The following is a 24,344-nucleotide window of genomic DNA, read 5'->3' as shown; positions in this document are numbered from 1 at the left end:
GTGGAGCCAGTTCTGTAGCATAAGATCTAAAAAATTCAACGGCAAAGCCATCTGGCCCCGGAGCCTTGCCTGAAGGTAAGGCCTTAATTACCTTGTCAAGCTCCTCCAAGGTTATCTCAGAATCAAGATAATTTTTCATCAGTTTAGGGAGATCTAATGGTTCCACAAAGTTCCTAATATCTTCATCAGTAGACAAAGATGTGGAACTATAGAGATCAAGATAGAATTCTTTAAAAGCATTATTAATATCAATGGCTGAGGTAAAAATTTCATCACCAGCAGATTTCACTGAGGGAATCGTAGAAAGAGACTCTCTCTGATTTATATATCTAGCCAAAAGCTTCCCTGCTTTGTCCCCCAACTCAAAGTATGAATGTCTTGCCCTGAACAACCAAAACTCCACTTTCTGTGACAAAATAGTATTACATCTGTATTTCAATCAGGTCAATTCTCTGAGACCATCAGACGACATTCGGCGCTTCAGCTCTGCCTTGGCACTTTTAATATTCTCTTCCAACTCCACAAGTTCTTGTGCTTTGGATTTTTTGGTGAATGAGGTATACCTGATGATCTGCCCCCTAAGAACCACCTTAAGTGCCTCCCAAGCCAAGTTGAAAATAAGGATTTTGCAAAAGGGATACATTAAAGCGGCAACTATATGATTTCTTTTTCTCTATATGTGGCATCACCTCTAAACTCACCAGGGCATGATCTGAGACTAAGATATTTCCAATTGAGCAATCAGCAACAGATGAAATGAGGGATTTGGATATAATAAAAAAAATCTATTCTAGAATAAATCTTATGGACTTATGAAAAAAATTTATAGTCCCTACCAGATGGGTTCAAAAGTCTCCAAATATCTGTAAGACCAAGATATTTACATATCCTGTGAAGTGTCAATGTTGCTCTAGGGGACTTACACACTTTTGCTTCACTATGATCAAGGACTGAGTCCATCAAAAGATTAAAGTCTCCTCCCAATATTATATCATGAGGGGTGCCAGCGGCTTGCAACATCCTTTCAAGATCTATAAAAAAGCCCTGATCATCAACGTTAGGTGCGTAAATATTAGCCAAAATCAACCTTTGCCCTTGAATTTCAGCTAAAACAATAATGATTCTTCCTATTTTATCTTTAATCTGTTTGACACATTTGAATTGTAGATGTTTATTTATCAATGTAATGACTCCCCTGCTCTTACTTGAGCCAGCACTAAAGAAAACATGTCCACCCCATATCTTCCCAAATTTTTCAGCTTCCTGCGTGGAAAGATGTGTTTCTTGAAGAAACACTATATCATATTTCTTACGTTTAAGAAAAGAAATAACCTTCCTTCTTTTTATGGGGTGCCCCAACCCATTCACATTCCACGTGGAAAAAGACAATCCACTCGTATTAACATCTGACATTTGACATATTAGAAAAAATAGATTGTGTGTCAAAAACAAGATTATAAAGACCACATTCCAGCATTAGTTCAACAATCAAACCCCGAACTTCCCCCAGAAAAAAAAAAAAACGGAAAAAAGAAAAACGTGTGCATTAACCCCGCGCACGACAGCACCAACTGGCGTCGATCCCTCTAAACTCAAACAGTCCATGGACGCTTACGAGTGCCCCCGCGACAACTTTGCAGTCGGATTGCTCAAGTCTGGTGTTTCTATACAAATTTTGAGAGACAGAATTACACAACAGAAAATAATCTATAAAACAAACTCCAGCCAATAGGCAGAATAAACACAAAGAATGTGTAGATTCATTCACAAAACTGTCCCGAAGGTGTGTTCCTCCACAAAATAAGCTCCAGCCGCTAGCGGAACCAGCACAAAAAAATAAATAAATAAATAAATAAATAAAAATAAATAAGTAAAAAATAAAAAAAACGTTCAGTTTCCTCGGGCAGTCAGACGAATGTTCAGTGAGCCGGCTGTTCATGAGTGCAGCAGATGACCTAATCCTTCCAATGTCCTGCAAAAAATACTCCACAAACAAACTCCAGCCAATAAGAGGCATAAACACAAGGCACGTGCAGATTCATCCACAACTGTCCCGAAGGAGTGTTATTGCACAAATCAAACTCCAGCCGCTAGGTGGAACCAGCACAAAAAGAAACAAAACAGGCACCCCGTTTCCTCGGATGGTCAAGTGAATGTTCAGTGAGTTAAACTCACTGCAAATCTGCCTTGGTCGCTAGCGGATTAGCAGCTAATTCCCTCTCCGATGACTTCAGATAATCGATCCATCTCTCAACGTCACTGATTCTTGTAACCAACTCAGAGAATTTCGCTTCCATGGCCGTAATTGATCGACGTATTACAGCAAGATCCTCCAGGTCCGCTACGACCTTCGTCAGCATTACAGACATGCTGGTCAGTTGACGCTGGATTTCTCCCGCCGCACCGTCCAAACTGAGTCCCTGGTCTGCGGCCCTGTCTGGGGTATTAGCTTGAGCATGTGTCTTTTAATATCTCCAGAGCCCGAGGATTTTGAATTCTTTGACATGTTGACTTCTTAGAACAGTTATGTAGCAGGGTATATCGAATCTCACCGATATATGACAAAAATAATTAAAAACTAGCAAAGTGCACAGAGCTCGCTGTTCACATGTCTGACCCCCACATGGCGCCACACAACTCCTTGTTAGGACATTTTAAATGAAGTATCAAATTGTTTTTTTAAATTTAAATCAGGGACAATTCTCAAGTTCATCAGTAAGACCAGCATTACCAGCGAGACATTAGTAATGTACAGTTAAAGCAGGCACAAATGAAGATCCCAGTAACGTAGAGCCAGAAAGTGCCCTGCCAACTGACATTTATGTTCCTTTTTCTTTTATTTATTGAAATTTGGCATTTTATATACCGTTGATGTATTATCAGTATAAAAAAATAAGAAATACTTAGAATTCCTTAGAATTAACTTAGTGTACGTTGCTTGTTTACCACAAAACTGCTCTGTGAAACAGGCTTAGGGGTGGGGGGATCGTTTTGGGGATTACGGACAAACTGACGGGGGTTAGGGTTAGCCCCCAAACTAAGTATTGCTTACTGGATGTGAGCGGTACATCGTGTCAAAAGTAAATCGGTGATGCTGTCTTCACATTGTCGCGCTACTCCAGCCACTTTATCATCTCGTACATCTGTAATAAAAAGATTTTTCTTACCAATTACCATACATGTGACTTTGTGCCCTGATGATTGAATTGTGCCCTGAATTGAATTCGTTTTAAATTTAAATAACTTCAGACCATTACAATAAAGCCAGCGTGTGATGTTTCTTGTCTCTGGTCTACTAATTTAAATGAAGATCCACATGTAAGTTTGGGAGGATCTTGTTCATCTAGGCCTGCCAATCAAATCCCAACGATATATAAGCGGCTGCTTCCCTCACACCGGTGATGATTCTTCTGGCATCCATCCACCTTCCGAAATCTGTCTTTTATATTTTATAACTCATAATTATTATCTCTAACTCTCTAACTTCAGTCAGGACCACTTCCATCAAATGTAGATCTTTTATTGACAATTGAAGCAATCTGTTGGTGTTGGCGAGATGGTTTTGTTCTGGGTGATCTCTCTGTCGATCCACACAGTCATGCATGTACAGAGCGGGAGAGCAGCCAATCATAACACTTCCAGCAGAATGGTACAAATTGTTTAATTTGCATAAATGTACATTAAACAACACTTGACATAACTACATTTGAGAACAAGATATTATAACACACTGAAGATAAATTTGATGCAAACAGGCTGTAAACGTGTGTGTGTGTGTGTGTGTGTGTGTGTGTGTTTTATTCTTGAAAATGACTTGTATGGAAGGTGTTCTCTACACTTGTGTGACTGCGGCCGTACACTCACTGACCGCTGATAATACAGGAATGTAGACACAGCTGATGTGTGTGTGTGTGTGTGTGTGTGTGTGTTTCTTTTGGGATGTTTAGGCCCAACACACAGAAGGTTCCGTCAGCCCCGCCTCCTGCCCCGCCCACACCCCCTCCACCCGAACCGGCAGCCCCCCCAGAGCCGGAGGAAGAGATCCTGGGCTCCGATGATGAAGAGCAGGAAGATCCGGCAGACTACTGCAAAGGTATGATGAAGATGAGTGTAGAGAGACTTCTGCCTTTATATTTCAAACATCATGATTTTGTTTTTTGTCAGAATTATGTCAGTTCTCCAAACTCTCTCATTCTCTCTCTCTCTCTGTTGAAACTGGAGTGACTCTGGTTTGTTTTACCGTAAAAGAAACTATAAAACAGACTTGTGAGCTGTGAAGAAACTAGCCATATGATGGAGCCCTTCTGAAATGTGATCTGTATTCTTGTCTTTCTACATTGATCGTTAAAGCTGTGTGTGTGTGTGTGTGTGTGTGTGTGTGTGTGTGTGTGTGTATGTGTTTTTGTGTGTGCGCACGTGCTGCAGGCGGCTATCATCCTGTGAAGATCGGCAACCTGTTTAATGGCAGATATCATGTGATTCGTAAACTGGGCTGGGGTCATTTCTCCACTGTGTGGCTGTGTTGGGATATTCAGTGAGTAACCATGACAACAGCACACAACACCTGACACACACACACACACACACACACACACTGACTGTGGTATCAATGTTGTGGTGTTGTGTTACTGTGTGCAGATCGTAACTGCACGTGTGTGTGCGTGTGTGTGTGTGTGTGTGTGTGTGCGCGCGTGCAGTTATAACCACAGGCTGTTGTGTTATATTAGCCATGTGGGTCAGAACAATGCCAAAAAAACCCATATGGACCCACTCACACAAACACACACACTGACTGTGGTATGAATGTTGTGGTGTTGTGTTACTGCGTGCACACTGTAACTGCACAGATATGTGTGTGTGCAGTTATAAACACAGGCTGTTGTGTTATGACCCATGGGTCAGAACAATGCCAAAAAACCCATATGGACCAACACACACACACACTCTATAATCTGTTCATTCTAATGCTGTGCCACCTTGGTTTCAGTGTGTGTGTGTACTACTCATTGTAAATGTGTGTATGCTAAACGTGTGTTTACAGAGGGAAGCGTTTTGTTGCGATGAAGGTGGTGAAGAGTGCGCAGCACTACACAGAGACGGCGCTGGATGAAATTAAACTTCTCAGATGTGTGAGTATCTACACATTGTAAAACACACACTGTAACAAACACACACCTTAACACACACTGTAACACACACTGAAACCCACACACTAACACACACACACACACACACAATGTAACACACACACACACCGTAACACACACATACACACCGTAACACACACACAGTAACACACACCGTAACACACACAAACTTTAATAACATGCCATAACACACACACACACTGTAACACACACACACTGTAACACAGAATGTAACGCACACACCATAACGCGCACACACCGCAACACACACAAACTGTAACACACAGTCTCTAACACACACACACACACACACACACACACTGAAACATTCACACCCTGTAACACACACACACACTGTAACACGCACCGTAACACACACACTGTAACTAACACACAGACTGTAACGCGCACACACTGTAACATATACTCCCTGTAACACGCACTGTAACAAGCACATTGTAACACACACTGTAACACGCACACAGGGTGGGTCCAGTTGCTGAATATTAAATTGGTGTTGATATGTAAATGTGGGCAGTCATATGTTAATGAGCTCATGGTTGTGAGGAAGATTTGAGTTCTGAAAGTTACATAATGTTTATGTAGTAAATATCAGATATACACACCTGTCTGTCTCTCTATGTGTCAGGTGCGTGAGACAGATCCTGATGACCCCAATAAAGATATGGTTGTTCAGCTCATAGATGACTTCAAGATCTCTGGAGTGAACGGAATTCATATCCTCAGAGTGTGTGAGTGTGTGAGTGTGTGTGAGTGTGAGTGTGTGTTTGTGTGTGTGTGTGTGTGTGTATGTGGTCAGTTGTTTCTTTAACTCTGTTCTCAGATGTGTGTATGGTGTTTGAAGTTCTCGGTCATCATTTGCTCAAGTGGATCATCAAGTCTAATTATCAGGGTTTGCCGTTACCCTGCGTCAAGAGCATCATCAAACAGGTAATCTCACACACACACACACACACACACACACACACACACACATTGCTAACCCTACTAGCCTGAACTTGCACTAACTAACCCAAATACAGTCTCTCAACTATACACGTCAATGTTACTGTAATTTTACAGTCCACATTGAAAGTACTTCACAAAATGACAAAAATCACAGGCATCAGAACATATTTCATGTGCAATATTCAGTTATGTGGAGCAGGATTTTTAACCAATGAGATTTCACTGTGGGCGGAGCTACCTAGCACAATGCAACAAAAATAGAAAGCATGCGAGTGACAGGATGTCTTATAGCACATCATAGTCGCAGATGCTTATGACAAAGACCTAACCCTTAACCCCCAAATACAACATTTGGTATTTGAAATAAGGCAGTTTCACTTTATCAGTATGAAGAAAAAGCTTCATAGAGCATCACTATCTGACACCAGTGATTGATGTGATGTTTTTTTATATTATTAACAGTATTTGTGTGTGTGTGTGTGTGTGTTTTTGTCAGGTTCTACAGGGGTTAGATTATCTGCACAGTAAGTGTAAGATCATCCACACAGATATCAAACCAGAGAACATTCTCATGTGTGTGGACAACGCGTTTGTACGCAGGATGGCTGTCGAGGCCACAGAGTGGCAGAAAGCTGGAGCTCCTCCACCATCTGGATCTGCAGGTACTCCTCATTTCATCCACCAATCACTGCTGTCTCCTTCCGGTCTGTCTGATTATCTCACGGTGTGTCTCACTCATGTCTAGTAAACTTTCTGAAGAGTTTCTACTTAGGTATTTTACATCCTGAACTGAATAAGATTCCCTACATTATGTATCTTGGGAATTGTATGCTTGGAAACCTTATTAAAATGTAATGTAACCCTAGTAATACCAAAATACCACCGTCACTGCAGTAAAACTGTATCAGCTGCCACTGTCATCAATAGAAGACAACAAATAAAAATCATAAAAAGATTGTGAAGTTTCTTAAACTGTTTGAAGGAGTTCAGTAGCTGTAATCACTGCGGTATTTTGGGTATTATATTTTTTAATGGTAAATCTCAATGTACTGATCTCATGTTCATGTAAATTAATCATGTCAGCATGTGTGAAGAGTTTCTGGGTCCGCACACAGCTGGTTGCCATGCTGATATGTTTAGTACAAGCAGGATGCTTTTACTTTAGCTTGCGTCTCTGTTTCTCTCATTAATATTTATTAGGTGAACTAATATTTACGAGCAGAAGAGAAAGAGAGAGTTCCCTTTGAAATCGGTCACTTCAATGCTGCGTCAGTTGCTGACGCTATGGGAAGCTCCTCCCAGGTGTGACGATCTCTAAAGCCCTTTAAAATCATGGCACTTGACACTCCCAATGCTTGTGTTACCACAAGCATATAAACTGGAGCACAGTGCCATTTAATCAGAATTTCCTTCTTCAGGGTTGCGATGAGTTCAAAGTCCTCCCCTTCGGCTTGTCCCTAGCTCTACACACATTCACGAAATCAGTGGATGTGCCGCTTGATCCGCTGAGGCTGAGCAGTGTCCATGTTCTCAATCACCCCGATGACTGGTTGCTTTTAGCGCAGTCAGAGGCACAAGCATGCGAACACAGGGACCTGTTGGTTGCACATTTGGAGCATTTGGACCTCAAAGTCAGTTGGGCGAAGAGTGTGTTTGTGCCCAGTCTAGTTGGCTATGTCAGAGCGTCTGACCGATGAACGCACTCAGTCTATCTTACGATGCTTGACGATCTAGGGAGAGCTATGCTGCTGAAACACTTTCAGCTGGCCTTGAGTTTGATGGTCACTGCAGCTGCCGTTACTACGTATGAGGCCTCTCCAGTGTTGGGTCAACTCGAGAGTGCCTTGTCATTCTTTTTTTTTTTTTTCCCCAATTTGGAATGTCCAATTCCCAATGTGCTCTAAGTCCTCGTGGTGGTGTAGTGACTCGCCTCAATCCGGGTGGCGGAGGACGAATCTCAGTTGCCTCCACGTCTGAGACCGTCAATCCGCGCATCTTATCACGTGACTTGAGTGCATTACCGCGGAGACATAGCACGTGTGGAGGCTTCACGCTATTCTCTGCAGCATCCACACACAACTCACCACGCACCCCACTGAGAGCGAGAACCACATTATAGCGACCACGAGGAGGTTACCCCATGTGACTCTATCTTTCCTAACAACCGGGACAATTTGGTTGCTTAGGAGACCTGACTGGAGTCACTCAGCACACCCTGGATTCAAACTCACGACTCCAGGTGTGATAGTCAGCATCTTTACTTGCCAAGCTACCCAGGGCCCCTGACTCACTTTCTGTCTTCAAAAAACAGCTAAAAACACATCTTTTCCATGAGCACTTAACCAGTTACTAAAAAAAAATAATTCTTGTTGCACTTTAATCTGTCTTGAATACTACTATTCTGATGCTAGTGAAACTTTGCAATATGACACTTTTCGTACCACTGTCTCATTAAGATGATTCACTTATAACGCATTCCTCTTTTGTAAGTCGCTTTGGATAAAAGCATCTGCCAGATAAATGTAAATGTAACCAGCAAAGACTTCCCTTATAAAAACCGAGAGTTCTAGCAAACCCCTGCGGCAAACATGCTGTAAATGTGCCATTCATTTTCACATTCAAATGAACTTTGTGGCAAACTCTTCATTGTTGCCACAGGTTTGCCATAGAAGTGTTTGCCAGTAGCAGCAAATTGTCCACTGTTGCCAAAGGTTTACTACAGGTGAAGAGCTGCAAACTTCTGGCAAACATTTGTGGCCAATCGCAAGCTCATTTGCGTGTGCAAATAATGAGTGACAAATTTGCGGCAAGTTTGCCAGAACATTGCATGATAAATTTGACATGAAATCTTCATTAAGAATCATCATCTTCACTGAAATCTACAATAATCTGTGTTTTTGTAGAGCTGCCATAAGTAAATATTGAAAGTGTGACAGTGTTTGTTTGTTTGTTTGTTTGCAGTCAGCACAGCTCCTCAACCCATACAGGTCAGTGACACAAACAAAACTAAACATTGTTCTCAAACATCAATAATTTACTAAATAAATGTGTATCTGTACATATTGTATATAGTACATATTGGAGTCCACTCTTACAGCTGAGAAAGTTTTACACTTACAATATTACTATAGCAACTGATATAGATACACCAGATATTGATAATGAGATCAGATTTCATCTCTCGCAGTAGATCAGTGCAGACAGATCAGAGTGTGAATAAAGCCAGAGAGATCTGCTGGAGTGTGTCTACTGTAAGTGTGTGTGTGTTTGTCAGGTGGGTAAAATCTCGAAGAACAAGAAGAAGAAGTTGAAGAAGAAGCAGAAGCGGCAGGCAGAGCTCCTGGAGAGACGGATGCTGGAGATCGAAGCCCTGGAGAAAGAGGCGGAGCAACAGAGAACAACAAAACCCGCCCACAGCCCCACCCACGGCCCCGCCCTCATGCTGGGAGACAGTGAGGATGATGAAGATGATGATGAGGATGTTGATGAGGAAGAAGAGACTGAAGGAGAGAAAGTGCGACCTGTCAGACTCACTAACCACACATGTGAGTGTGTGTGTGTTCAGGTTATATAGATCATGTGTGATGTGAAAAAGAAATATGTTCTGTTCTATGGTATTATTCAGTGGTGTGGTATTCTCTCTCAGGTGCAGAGGCAGATCAGGAGGACGTAGATGAGAATGAGGATGACTGTGACGTCACTTCCACCACAGACTGTCCAGCTGAAGAGTCCACAACAGAGACAAACACACCCACACACACTGACACTCCCAAGGAAGAGACGGAAAACACGAGAGAAACAGACAAACAGGAAGGAAATGAGGAAGAGAGAGAGAGAGAGGAACAGGAAGAGGAAGTTAAAGTGAATGAACAGGAAACTGAAGTCACATCGTCACAGAGCGCAGATGACACGCATGTGGCAAAACAACACGAGTGTCCGAGAGAGGAAACGGATGCATCGAAAGAGACGACAGACAGGAAAGAGGAAGAAGATGATGATGATGAAGAGGAGGAGGAGGAGGAGGAGGAGGAAGCAGATGATGAAGGTCACAATCATAATGACTCATCTAAAACAAACGGTCATGTCATTATTGATGCACAGGAAGTAGAATGCCTGTCGCCCCTGTCGCCCCCGCCGCAGCCCACACAGCCACTCCTGTGCCCGCTGGTCGAATCAGAGATCAGCACGACCGACCGCGATGCTTCTGATGCATCTTACGAACTTTATAATGGAGAAATGGCAGGACTCACAAACGGAGCGCGACACCGCGGCACAATGCCTCGCTTTCCCGAGCTACCGTTCGATCCCCAACCGGCCGACTGCGTGCGAGACGAAGCACAAGCTCTCAGCACAAATGCCGACCGCAGCCGAACCGTATCGTCATCAAGCACTGGAGACACACCGAAAGGTCTCACACACACACACACACACACACACACACACACACACACACACACACACTTCATGACTTCATGTATTGAACAAGTTTAAGGCAATGTCCACACTAAAACATTTTCATTTGAAAACGCATCTTTTTTTCTACGCTTTGGCTTTGTCCACACTGAGACGGTGTTTTTGACAGTGAAAACCGAGCTTTTCGAAAACGCTGTCTTCACGTTGTAGTGTGGACTGGGAAAACGGATATATCTGAAAACTATGACATATTTGTTGTCATGTGACGCAGTCATGTGATCCATTCAACCCAAAACAATCAAGATGGCAGCCCATGTTGTAGCGGCGCTGCTGTGCCTGATATTCACTTTGATAGCGCTGTTAAAGATAAATGTTCACATTGCATTCCTTCAAAGGTGACGGGAAGTTTACTCGGAATTGCTCTTCGGCGGCGGAACACCAGGACAATTGCGTTTCAGATCGTACATGGAACATCTATTTTTCGCAAGCACAGAAAGGGGATTTAAATGTTTTCATGTTTCAGTGTGGACGAGCAACTTTTGGAAAACATTTGAAAACAGCAGTGTGGACGGAGAGTGTTTAGAAAACGAAAACGCCGTTTTCATATGTATCTGTATTAATGTGGACGTAGCCTAAAGCGCCCAAGGTTATAATAGTTTTACATTTTTAATGTAGTTTTTATTTCTATTTTATTTTCAATTTGTCACTCCAATTTAGCTCAGTTTTCGGGATAAATGGAGAATGGGGAAAACAGGCATTTGTGTAATGTGGGTCGTATAGCTGGACTCTCCGTTGTCCCCATAACGTGTTTCTACCTGCTTTGCTTCTCTCCATGATGGTAGTGATTCTATGCCGTCTATTATCGCCGTCTAGTGGCACCTTCATGTAGCAGTAATGGCGGATTTAAAAACATACCACAACAAAAAGCTAACAATTATTCAAGATTATTTTTATTTATTTTTTGTTAGATTCAGAGCCGTGAAATTGTATTTTAGTTTTGTTTCAGTTTTTCCAATTATGTTATTTTTTATTTATTTTTTTAGTTAACGAAAATATTTTTTTGTACATTTTAGTTTTAGTCTTCTATTTCGTTTAAGTTTACGATAATAACCTTCTCCCCAGCTCACGGTTTAAAGCATAACACATTGAACAGTCACATTAGGTATAATAAAACAGACAAAGAGAGTAAATTAAACAAATAACTGTTTAATTTCATTCGAATGAAACCCCAGCTGATTCTTTCCTGTTTGATGTTCATAATAAACATACCTGTCTGTCTCTCTGTTGTTCAGTGCGGGTTCGAGCAGCTGATCTGTTAGTAAATCCATTGGATCCTCGGAACGCTGAAGTCCTGAGAGTGAAAATAGCCGATCTGGGCAATGCATGCTGGGTGGTAAGAGACTGACTCATAGAAACACTTTGACATAAATCCAAGATCAGTCACATGATTATTAATGAGGATGAACACATGATTCATGCTGCGTTCATGTCAGAATTACTGTAATTACAAGATGACCACTCAGAGCTGTTCACCTCCTCTGAAGTTATTTGTTTCTATGGCAACACTCAGAACAGCAATATGGGTTTATTGTTGATAACAGTAATTAATTATTTTACCTTTAAGAACAAAGAAAGTGCTCCAGGTAACAATGACAAAATAAAAAGACATGAAACAGTGATTATATGTTCACATGACCCTACCTTTAACTGTTGAGGCCACATTGAATGTTTTTACATGACTTATGAGTTTACAACTTGTAATTATGAGTTCTACGAAGACATGAATGCTTTTTTCAAGTATAATTATTAATGAGGATGAATGCATGTTCAGCACAAGCACTTCACTGAAGACATCCAGACCCGTCAGTACCGCTCCATCGAGGTTCTGATTGGAGCCGGATACAGTACGCCTGCTGATATATGGAGCACCGCATGCATGGTGAGTGTTCTGATTGGCTGATGCATATGTCAATCATTAGATGCTACTGGATCATGTTTACATCAGAGGCAGATGATGTCCTGAATGAAACACAGATACAGTCTGATCAATGTCAGAATTCAGCTGACAAAACATGGAAATACGACAAATTTCCAGTGGCCAAAAAAATCTAGAAAACAAGGTTGTGAAAATTAGGTGTGACCATAAGACATTGATGTTTGGTTCACGTCACACTCTGACTGAATGATGTGTGTGTGTGTGTGTGTGTGTGATGTCTGCAGGCATTTGAGTTGGCAACAGGCGATTATCTGTTTGAGCCTCATTCTGGTGAAGACTACTCACGCGATGAAGGTGAGACTCAAAACTTCATACATTTATGATACACATCAGATAGAGACTTGTGTTCAGAACGGCGTACTACACACTGCATACTGTGCAGTTTGCTAATATTCTGTATGCATGAATACCTGAAAGATCTTCTACATTTGCCAAAATACTGTACAGAAAGCAGAGCAGCTGACGGAACATTCTCTCACTTATTGCACAATGACTTTGGAAATAAATAAATGCACATGAAGTATTGATTTGAGAGACACGAAACAGCTCTGTAGGAAATCAAACAGTGAATTATACAGTTTACAGTCTTTTGACTGAAGATGTCACACACTTAATTATACATGCAACATAATCATTTGACTGCGATGTACTTCTGTTTTCAATGTTTATTGTTTGACATACTACAGTCGACAGTATGCAGGACACTGGTATTCCGTTCTGAAAACAGACATGAAGATTCCCGGCTGTATCTGCACTTGTTTCCCTCTGAACTCTTGATTCTGTCGCTCAAATCACACTGAATATTTCTGATTGAATCATGAAACATGTTCAATGTGTTTGTGGCTGATACTGAACTCCTCTGCTCTCTCTTCCTCCATGTTTCCCTTCACACTTCCTGCTTCCCCTCCTCTTCCTCTTCCTGTCTCTCTTGTAGATCATATAGCTCACATCATAGAACTTCTTGGCTGTATTCCTCGACACTTTGCTCTTTCTGGAAAATATTCCCGGGAATTCTTCAATCGGAGAGGTAGTGTTAGAAACACAGGGAGGGACGGACAGTGCTCTGCAACACACACACACACATCTATAACATCAGACAGGTGTCTCACCTGAACTGTGCTGATGTAATTGAGAAGCTGTGGTCACATGACCTGAAAATCTACATGATCCAGTGTGTGTCGCAGTAGACGTGTCGGCATCCGTCCCCCTACAGCGCTGCATGAATAACTGATGTGTGTGTGTGTGTGTGTGTGTGTGTGTGTGTGTGGTGATCAGATCACATCGCTCTGATTATGGAGTTACTGGGAAAAATCCCTCGCAAGGTCATTGCAGCAGGAAAATACAGTCGTGAGTTCTTCTCTAAGAAAGGTAACGCTGAAAACTGCAGTGCATCTCGACTTCATATTGATTGTAAATCACTGTAATAATGAAACTTTAATATCTGTAAACTGTGAAGACTTTTCTACTGATGTAGAAACATTCGCTTCTAAGGCTTGAAAGAAAACTTAAAGGTTTAAACACGTTGGGCCTCATTCATGAAACTCGAGCAGAACGAATGTGTGTGTAAATCGTTCGTAAAGCCGTTCTGACGTAATTTCTCGGATTCATAAAAGTTTTAATATTTTCAGAATGTTAGTTGCTATGAACAAAATTTACGCCTGCTCCTGACCACGTGTAAATTGTGTGAGACATCTGAACATTTGTGTTCTTTCAGCTGTCATGACAACATTTTTATAAAAGTGAAGTATGGGATAATCCACGGCTAGGTGTGCGTTAAATGATTTTAAATGCACGATGTGGAGGCGAAGAACAACCGACGCAAAGCAAATTACAGCTGTAATACAGTATTATTTTGCAATGCAAATTTTGATTGGAAGAATAAAAAATAACGGTACATTTTATGTAAGGTCCGTTGATCTGCCGCGCCGCCTGTTCTAAATCAGACACAAACAGTAGTGTGGCCACACACTTGGTCAAAACTGAATTTAAATGCACAATCCAGAAATAAAAATATCCACAGAATGTAGAAGGTTTGACACTCCAGAGAAAATGTATTATTTAATTTTTATTCTTTGTCATTTTTACATTAATGTGGAAAAACCGACACTACAAAACCTGGCAGTGACAGTAAAAGTAGCACTTACTGTATGATAAGAGGAAAACCATTCAAAACACTCTAAAACCTGCAGATTTTGACCTCTGAGACATCGGTATGCTATCCATCAAGGCTGCACAATTGACTGAATTAACGCTGCCTGCGTTTGGTCAAATAAATAGCGCTTCTCCTTCAGCGTCTGAGTCAGAGATGTGTGAGCGTGCGGCGGCCTCTAGTGGCTATAGGTGACACTTCAGCACAGAAGCATAACACACACACAACACGTCACAGTTTAAATCATCTTGCATCGCCTTGCCAGACAGCGAAAGATGCATTTAATAGGTCCTGATTTCAGTTTCTCACCCTCCGTGCAAAACAAGCTGAATTACATTATATTAGTTATGCTGATGAAAGTGGTTAGGAAATGTTTTCAGTTGCTATAGTTCACTCTGCTCGCATTGTAATGTTATGTTGCTATGTTTACAACAGCGCATTAATATCGAATGGTGATTAAAACTGACTGGAACTTCCTGTGCATTCAACGGTTTGAACTGCACGTATTCCAGACAATCAGCACGCTGCGTGATCATGAGGAAGGAGTACATCAAGGTGTAGATTGGAATGCAGGTGCAAAAACATCATATAAGTAAAATAGCCTGCTCCTCTCTCGCTGTTGCTTGCATGCTAGTGATCAGCTTCTGTGCGATTTTGAGAAATGTATGACATTATATAAGAAATATTTAAGATTCCACACAATTTCATGATCAGTAATCAAATAAGCAAATTTGTGACATTAACTGTTAACTCATTTTGTACAAAAGGACAGGTTTTCTTTCATTAAAGCATTTGCTCTGTGAAAATTCACATGCAGGATCATGATTATATCATAATCATCAGGTTTTGCACTATGTTTTCACTGAAACTCTCATGCTGATAATATCATTTGTAATTAAAAATAAATGATTAAATTAGAAAAATGCTAAATATAAACATTTTCACAAGTGTACTCAAACTTCGTAAAATCACATTCATGCGCATGCAGCCATTGATCAGGAAAATAAAAAGTCACTCCATGTCAAAAAGGTTGCCAAACCCTGCTTTAAAGGCTTTATTACACAATTACAAAATGATGACTCTAAGACTTTATAGATATTACGGTTTCATTTTCTGTTAATGCATGATTTTCTGTAAAGCTGCTTTGAAACGATGTGTGTTGTGAAAAGAGCAATACAAATAAAAATGACTTAACTTTATTAATATCTGTGGGAGAAGTAAATATATTGCCTCCAGAAGAAATGGTGGGAAAAAAACTCTGTTTTATGTATCTGGCAAGAAGTCTCCTGACTCCAAATACATCAGTCTTGCCCTGAATAACTAAAACTCTACTTTCTGTGACAAAATAGTATTGTACCTATATTTTAACTGAGTCAACTCTCTAAGACCACTGAATGACATTCGGCACTTCAGATCTGTTTCAGCACTTTTAATACTCTTTTCCAGTTCTAAGAATTCATGTGCTTTGATCTTTTTAATGAATGAGGCATTTTGGATGATCCGCCCCCTAAGAACTGCCTCCCATGCCACGCCCACTGAGGACCAACTGGTTTCCACATAAGCATTCACTTCTATCTTTGAAAAATAAAAATTGCTGAAATGCAGGGTCCTGTAGAATGGAAGTATTAAGGCGCCATCTATATGATTTCCTTTTCTGTATATGTGGCAACATCTCTACACACACCAAAGCATGATCTGAAACTAAAATGTTCCCAATTGAACAGTTAGTGGCTGATGAAATAAGTGTAGTCCTTCCCAGATGGGTTCAGAAGTCTCCAAATGTCTGCAAGACCAAGATTGATTACACATCCACTGTAGTGTCAACATTGCTCTAAAGCAGGGGTATTCAATTAAAGTAATTTCCTCCCAGCAAAGGTCCGGATAATAATAACTTAATCTGTGTCAGTTGTCAGTATGGCTATGAAATATATATCAGTTGAAGTCAGAAGTTTACATACTCTTAGGTTGAAGTCATTAAAACTAATGTTTTAACCACTCCACAGATTTAATATTAGCAAACGATAGTTTTGGCAAGTCATTTAGGAGATCTACTTTGTGCATGACACGAGTAATTTTTCCAACAATAGTTTACAGACAGATTGTTTCACTTTTAATTGATTATATCACAATTCCAGTGTGTCAGAAGTTTAAGCAGCTTGGAAAATTCCAGAAAATGATGTCAAGCCTTTAGACAATTAGCTTCTGATAGGAGGTGTACTGAATTAGATGTGTACCTGTGGATGTATTTTAAGGCCTACCTTCAAACTCAGTGCCTCTTTGCTTGACATCATGGGAACATCAAAAGAAATCAGCCAAGACCTCAGAAATAAATTGTGGACCTCCACAAGTCTGGTTCATCCTTGGGAGCAATTTCCAAATGCCTGAAGGTACCACGTTCATCTGTACAAACAATAGTACACAAGTATAAACACCATGGGACCACACAGCCATCATACCGCTCAGGAAGGAGACGCATTCTGTCTCCTAGAGATGAACGTAGTTTGGTGGGAAAAGAGCAAATCAATCCCAGAACAATAGCAAAGGACCTTGTGAAGATGCTGGAGGAAACAGGTAGACAAGTATCTATATCCACAGTAAAACGAGTCCTATATCGACATAATCTGAAAGGCTGCTCAGCAAGGAAGAAGCCACTGCTCCAAAACCGCCATAAAAAAGCCAGACTACAGTTTGCAAGTGCACATGGGGACAAAGATCTTACTTTCTGGAGAAATGTCCTCTGGTCTGATGAAACAAATATTGACCTGTTTGGCCATAATGACCATCGTTATGTTTGGAGGAAAAAGGGTGAGGCTTAAACGATTAATTTAAATGACTTTTAGAAAGGCGATGGAAATTCATTGGTCAGACGTGTGAGAATTCTGAATGATTTCTAGCATTTGCTTGTAAATGTCGTTGAATTCTGGCTGATCATGTGATCTCTCTCTCTCTCTGCAGGTGAGCTACGGCACATCACTAAACTGAAGCCCTGGTCACTATTTGACGTTCTGTTGGAAAAATACGGCTGGTCGGCGGAAGATGCCGGTCACTTCACTCACTTTCTGTTGCCCATGCTGGAGATGGTTCCGGAGAAACGCGCCTCCGCTTCAGAATGCCTCACTCACCCCTGGCTCAACTCATAGCACTTTGCACACTCAGACTCATCGCCTGAACTGCGGGGGGCAGGGTCAGAGGTCATGGGGGTGCTGTGAATCACGAGTGTCGAGACTCCATCAGATCAGTTCTGTCGACATACACACAGTTTTAATATCTCATCTGAGATGAAGCTTCAGTCATCATCTTCTGACAGACTGAACTCAGAGCAGCGAGTGGTGGAAGTGACATTTAACAATTTCACATCAAACAATGTCATTTATTTCTCATTTTATTTAAATAGTTGTTTTAGGAAATGGAGGGAGACTCACACTTGTTTTTTAGTGTTTGTAAAACATGGAAGAAGTTTTCATCCATTATATGAGCGTGTTTACTGGCAATCAAACCCATGACCGTAGTGTTGCTAGTGCCATGCAGGAACACTTCTGAGGGTTTCTTCCAAAGGCAGCATGTGCTTGTGCATTGAGTGAAACTCTCTTGAAATTCCTAGAAACGATGCTGGCAAACATTTAGAGATAATAATAGGGTTTTCTGCGAACAGTCAATCGATAATATTCTGATACCTCTAGAAACAGCGTGTCAGTGACTGAACATTAGAGATACTGATGCAACTGTTTGTGTTTGTAACGTGAACTTTGATGCTTCTCATCCAATCACTGACATTCATGAGCCCATTCGAGACCCTCTTTATGCAGCCCCTCCCCTATTGCACCTATCCTCCAATCAGCAAAGACAGAAGAGCTGTTTACAAACAGACACACCCCTCGGACGCACTGCCTCTGAACAAATCTAGAGCAAAACATAAATCCAAAAGATTCTACAGATGGTTTGATTTCAGACTGATGCCTGATGATGGACAGATTGACAGGTGTCACTCAAACACTTCTCAGCATTCACTCCAGTGAGAATTTTTCAGCTCTTGATTTTAGTTTTTTTGTGGTTTGGACTTCTGGACTTCTGACCTGCCCGATTCAAACTATAAACTTCAACATTCTTGACTGTCGCGGTGCATCAGCTACCTGTGATGAGCACGCTTGTGATTATCTGCACTTTCTGGCAGGATGGCTTCTGCTCGCAGATGTCTCGTTAAACAAGTTGCACTTGTGTTTGAACTTTTTGTTCAGGGAACAATTACCAATGTACAGCAAACTATCCAAAAACTGCTGGGCGCAAGATAAAAACACATAGATATAAAGAGGCGAGCATCGCGGTGACGGTTGCACGTGCGCAGCAGGTGAGATGCGAGACGAACAGACTGACTCCCCCTGTGGCTGCGGAGGGTACTGCATCCTCCACTTCTGTGACATCACACTGCTCAAATGACATCATCAAATTCACAGTTTGTCCAGTTGCCTATTTTCGCAATAAAAATAAGTAGATGGTGAAATATTTTTAAAAACATTTAAATCTATTTAAAAAGGAAACAAGAAATGATCTGATGTTGTGACAGTGATGAATTTTAGTCGTAATAATAAGGTGATTGTGTTTTGTCAATTTAGAAATATTTTTTGGTTTTCACTTTTCTCCCCTCATGACATTAACTTGTGCTGCTCTGTTGGAATCATGGTACAATAATGAATTTGATCAAACATTTTTGCAATAATAGTGATGATGATGAATTTTTGCACCGAAGGGCCCCGCGGTCTCTCACGCTGACTGTTCTTCCTCACGTCGACAGAATCACGTCTCATGTGTTTTTCATCAACTGATTTAATAAAAGTGTAAATTTAATGGATTGCAGTGACAACATGCCCACCATTCTTATTCTGTGTTCCCATATTTTTGTTAAGCAGTATTTCCATGTGATTACAGCAGTGTTGTTAAAGTTTTCGGGTACATTAAATGCCCAAAATCAGGAGGACACCCCTTTGACTATTTCGTCTACATTCTGTTCTAGCAGGACAATGATCCTGTGCACACAGTGAGGTCCATATAGACATTATTTACTGAGTCAAGTCATTTTTATTTGTATAGCATTTTATTTGATTTTTTTTTTTACAGTACACATCATTGCAATGCAGCTTTACAGAAAATCATACTGTTTTAAATGTCTAGTATCCAGTGAACAGCTTTATAGAACTTGAAATGCATTCATATCTTTGTTTTTAAGCCCTTAGCATGCAAGCAAAGTCGAGTGGTGACTGTGGCCAGAGTAAAAAAATCTATAAGATGTTAGTGGAGAGAAAAAACCTTGAGAGGATCAGCTGGGGCAGCCAGTTCTGCTCTGGTGTGGAAGAACTTGACTGTCCTGCAAAGTCCAGACTTGAACAGAAAAATAGAATTACAAAAACCCACTCAAGCTTCATATTACGAGGATGACATGAAAATTGTGTAAATAATATTGCCCCTGCATGGACATCGTTATGTGTTTACATACACTATAAAAAGTCATATATTAGAAAAAAAGTACAAAACCTTAAGTTACAATAAAATAATGTTATAAAAAAAAAAAAAAATAAATAAAAAATAATTTTATACCTACACAAAAATAAAACAAGAAAAAAAAGATTTTAACAAGTACCTGTCTCCCTAAAATAATGTAAAAAAGGGCTCCATGATTTTGTAAAATGTATCTTTTCAAGTTTGAGGGCAAACAGTAGACCCAAAACCCATTGACGATAGCTTCCTATAAATATAAGCAGTCTGGCAAACAGTGTGGAAAGTGTTATATTGTACATTTCTAGAGCCGTTCAAAGCCGGCACGCTGCACGAATCTGTTTGTAGCTTACTAGCCTGCTTAGCATTGCTTATTATACGTTCATCTTTTTATCATTTGCCATTTTACCATGTCCTTTGTTTTTTCCGCTTTTCTACAGTTTCAATGCGTGTCTTTTACCGCGTACACCTGTTTCTCTCTTTTTTCTTTTCTTTTTTCCCACTTGTCTACATCTCGCGTCTTGACGGCGTGCATTTGTTTTCTCCTCTGTGTTTACATGGATTATTGCATCAGTCTCAAACATCTGCTGATCAAGAGCCACATCGATCTCAAACTCTCGCGCTCAAGAACAACCATAACAACATCATAAACAAACAATTGCAGTAAGTCATGGCACATGTTTACTATAGCTTCTTCCATCAGCAGTGAGGGATTCACATAAATGTAAGGAATTAGTCAAGCTGACGGAGAAGTTTAATGAGTTAGAGACATGCATCTGAATGCTAGTGGAGGTCAGTGAGAAAGAGAAGCCGGTAGATACTGTTTCGGATGTGGGTAGTACAGTGACAGCAACACACACACTTTGGTTCTGGCTGTAGAGTCCCCGCAGCAGGGCGTTTGGGTAACGTCTCGGCAGCATACTCACTCAGCAAAGCGACACCATTCTCCCATTCCTGTTAGGGTTTCCAATCGATTCTCTCCTCTCGGTGATGCACTCACTGAGAATCATCTTGAAAGAGCCCTTGGTCATTGGTGATTCTATTGTAAGGAACGTGGAAATAGAGACTCCAGCCACCATTGTTAAATGCATTTCCGGGGCTCGAGCATCTGACATCAGATCAAATTTACATGTGCTGACTAATGCTAAACATAGATTTTCTAAAATTGTTATGTTGGCACTAACGATGTCCGGCTTTGCCAGTCAAAGATCACTACAGATAATGTTAAAGAGGTGTGTGTGAACTTGCAAAAAGATGTCAGACGCTCTGGCCCCCTCCCTGCTCGTTATGGTGACGATGTTTATAGTTGATTAGTGTCACTGAATGGCTGGATGTCTGAGTGGTGTCTGGAGAATAAAATAGGATTTATAGACAATTGGAAGAGTTTTTGGGGTAGACCTGAACTGTTAAAGAGAGACGGATTCCATTCCTCCATGGAAGGTGCCGCTCTCCTCTCTATTAATTTGGCTCATAGTCTTAATAGTGATAGTATTTAACTAACTGGGGCCCAGGTCAGGAAGCAGACAAACTGGTTAATCCAAACATCACACAGATCACATAAACTACAACACATAGTAAATGTATCACCTAGATATCATATAGAGACTGTGTCTGTTCCCCGAACTACCAAACACAAAACTCTCACTAAATCATTTAGAAAAAATGAGATTAAGGTAAAACTAAAAAAAAAAAAAAAAACTGAAGATAAGCATCATATCAAGTTAGGGCTATTAAACATTAGATCTCTTTCAAGTAAAACACTCATTGTAAATGAAATTATTACAGATCATAGTTTGGATGTGCTCTGTTTGACTGAAACCTGGCTTAAACCGGATGAATATATTAGTTTAAATGAATCTACTCCCCAGGTTATTGTTATAAACATGAGCCTCGTCTGAAGGGTCGAGGAGGAGGTGTTGCTACAATTTACAATGAAGTTTTTGGTGTTACTCAGAGGACAGGATATAAGTTTAAGTCTTTTGAACTAATATTGCTTAATGTGACACCATCAGATACAATTAAAAAATATCTGTCGTCTTTGCCCTTGCTACAGTATATAGATCACCTGGGCCGTATTCTGATTTCCTTGGTGAATTTGCACATTTTCTATCAGATCTAGTAGTTACTGTGGATAGAGCTTTAATTGTTGGTGACTTCAACATTCACATAGATAATGAAAATGACACATTGGGATCAGCATTTATCGATATTCTCAACTCTCTTGGAGTCAGACAAAATGTGACAGGACCAACTCATCACCATAATCATACGCTAGATTACATTCTGTCATATGGAGTTGATGGTGATACTATAGAAATTCTGCCGCAGAGCGATGACATCTCAGATCATTACCTTGTATCTTGTATGCTGCGATCAGCTAATGTTACTCAATCTACACCACGCTATTGTTCAGGTAGAACTATTCTTTCGACCACTAAAGATAGCTTCACTAATAATCTTCCAGATTTATCTCATATACTCAGTAAGCCTAAAAGTCTAGAAGAACTTGATGTAATAACAGAAAATATAAATACAGTCTTCTCTAGCACTCTTGATAGTGTCACTATTCGATTAAAGAAAATTAATCGCCCCCTTCGATTAAAGAAAATTAAAGAAAAATGCCCCACACGATGGTACAATGATCACACTCTTGCCCTCAAGAGAGCAGCTTGGAAAATGGAGCGCAAGTGGCAGAATACAAAATTAGAGGTATTTCGCAGTGCATGGAAGGACAGTGTCTGTAGCTACAGGCTGTAGCTGCCAGGTCAGTATATTTTAGCAAACTCATAGAAAATAACCACAACAATCCTAGGTGTTTATTCAGTACTGTGGCTAAATTGGTTAGGAATAAAGCCTCGACTGAACCAGATATTCCGTCGCAGCACAATAGTAATGACTTCATGAATTTCTTTACTGATAAAATAGAAATCATCAGGAATAAAATTGGAATTATGCAATCATCTGTCACAGCACCTCAGAAAACAGTGTCTCATAATTTTCCTTACGAGCAACTTCAATCCTTCGCTGTCATAGTTCATGAAGAGCTAACAAAACTTATCAAAAAATCAAAAGCCACAACATGTATGTTAGATCCAATACCAACTAAACTCTTAAAAGAGGTATTCCCTGTAATCTCAGAACCTCTTCTTAATATTATTAACTCCTCGCTATCCTTAGGACATGTCCCAAAAAACTTTAAAATGGCAGTTATCAAACCGCTTATTAAGAAGCTACAGCTTGATCCTGGAGAATTGGCTTATTACAGACCGATTTCAAATCTACCATTTATGTCGAAAATACTAGAAAAGGTAGTGTCCTCCCAACTATGTTCATTTTTACTGAGAAATAATATATATTAACAATTTCAGTCAGGATTTAGGCCCCATCACAGTACAGAGGCTGCACTTATCAGAGTTACAAATGACTTGCTCTTATCATCTGATCGCAGCTGCATTTCTCTTCTAGTGCTTTTAGATCTTAGTGCTGCCTTCGACACGATAGATCTCGACATTCTCTTGAATAGGCTGAAGAATTATGTTGGCATTTGTGGACTTGCATTAGCATGGTTTAGGTCCGATTTAGCAGGCCGCTACCACTTTGTCTGTGTAAACAAGGAATTGTCAAATAAAAAAAAAAAGTATGGAGTGCCACAGGGATCAGTTTTAGGGCCTCTGCTTTTCTCCTTATATATGCTTCCCCTGGGAGATATTATCAGGAATCATGGAATAAATTTCCACTGTTATGCTGATGATACCCAACTTTATATTTATATTACCTAACTATTTTTGTCTGAGTGTATCAATGAAATCAAAGATTGGATGGCCAGAAATTTCCTTCTACTCAATTCCGACAAAACAGAGGTACTAGTTATTGGACCAAAAACCTCTAAAAATAAGCCGCTAAAATATAATTTGACTCTCGATGGATGTACTGTTACATCGTCTTCAACAGCGAAGAACTTAAGTATTATATTTGATACCAATCTGTCCTTTAAAAATCAAATTACCGATGTTTGTAGAACAGCATTCTTCCACCTAAGAAATATTGCTAAATTACGACACATGCTCTCTGTTGCTGATGCCGAAAAACGAATTCATGCGTTCATGACCTCAAGACTAGATTATTGTAATGCATTACTGGGAGGATGTCCAGCAAGTTCAATAAATAAACTTCAATTGGTTCA

At 40.4% G+C, this 24,344-nt stretch overlaps 1 protein-coding gene across 5 annotated transcripts in view; it reads left to right on the top strand.

Annotated features, from left to right (window-relative positions):
• Positions 1-22,688, top strand: part of LOC127437610 (SRSF protein kinase 3-like) — a 55,510-nt gene extending 32,822 nt beyond the window's left edge. For 3 of the 5 annotated variants that reach the window (XM_051692641.1, XM_051692642.1, XM_051692639.1), the window contains 14 exons: positions 3,948-4,093; positions 4,426-4,534; positions 5,042-5,129; positions 5,797-5,886; positions 5,994-6,098; positions 6,613-6,778; positions 9,078-9,103; positions 9,391-9,661; positions 9,763-10,524; positions 11,822-11,922; positions 12,361-12,468; positions 12,750-12,819; positions 13,801-13,893; positions 17,630-22,688. In XM_051692641.1, coding sequence (XP_051548601.1) covers positions 3,948-4,093; positions 4,426-4,534; positions 5,042-5,129; positions 5,797-5,886; positions 5,994-6,098; positions 6,613-6,778; positions 9,078-9,103; positions 9,391-9,661; positions 9,763-10,524; positions 11,822-11,922; positions 12,361-12,468; positions 12,750-12,819; positions 13,801-13,893; positions 17,630-17,814 — 2,320 coding nt within the window. In that variant the 3' untranslated portion in view covers positions 17,815-22,688. Of the gene's footprint in view, positions 1-3,947; positions 4,094-4,425; positions 4,535-5,041; positions 5,130-5,796; positions 5,887-5,993; positions 6,099-6,612; positions 6,779-9,077; positions 9,104-9,390; positions 9,662-9,762; positions 10,525-11,821; positions 11,923-12,360; positions 12,469-12,749; positions 12,820-13,459; positions 13,553-13,800; positions 13,894-17,629 lie in introns of all 5 variants that reach the window. The other 2 variants (XM_051692638.1, XM_051692643.1) reach the window with 2 other exon arrangements.
• The last annotated feature ends 1,656 nt before the right edge of the window (positions 22,689-24,344 follow it).

Source organism: Myxocyprinus asiaticus, chromosome 48 (assembly GCF_019703515.2).
Source record: "Myxocyprinus asiaticus isolate MX2 ecotype Aquarium Trade chromosome 48, UBuf_Myxa_2, whole genome shotgun sequence".
Taxonomy (NCBI): domain Eukaryota; kingdom Metazoa; phylum Chordata; class Actinopteri; order Cypriniformes; family Catostomidae; genus Myxocyprinus; species Myxocyprinus asiaticus.
The sequence above is the reverse complement of the archived record's forward strand: the minus strand, read 5'-3'. Positions and strand labels throughout refer to the sequence as shown.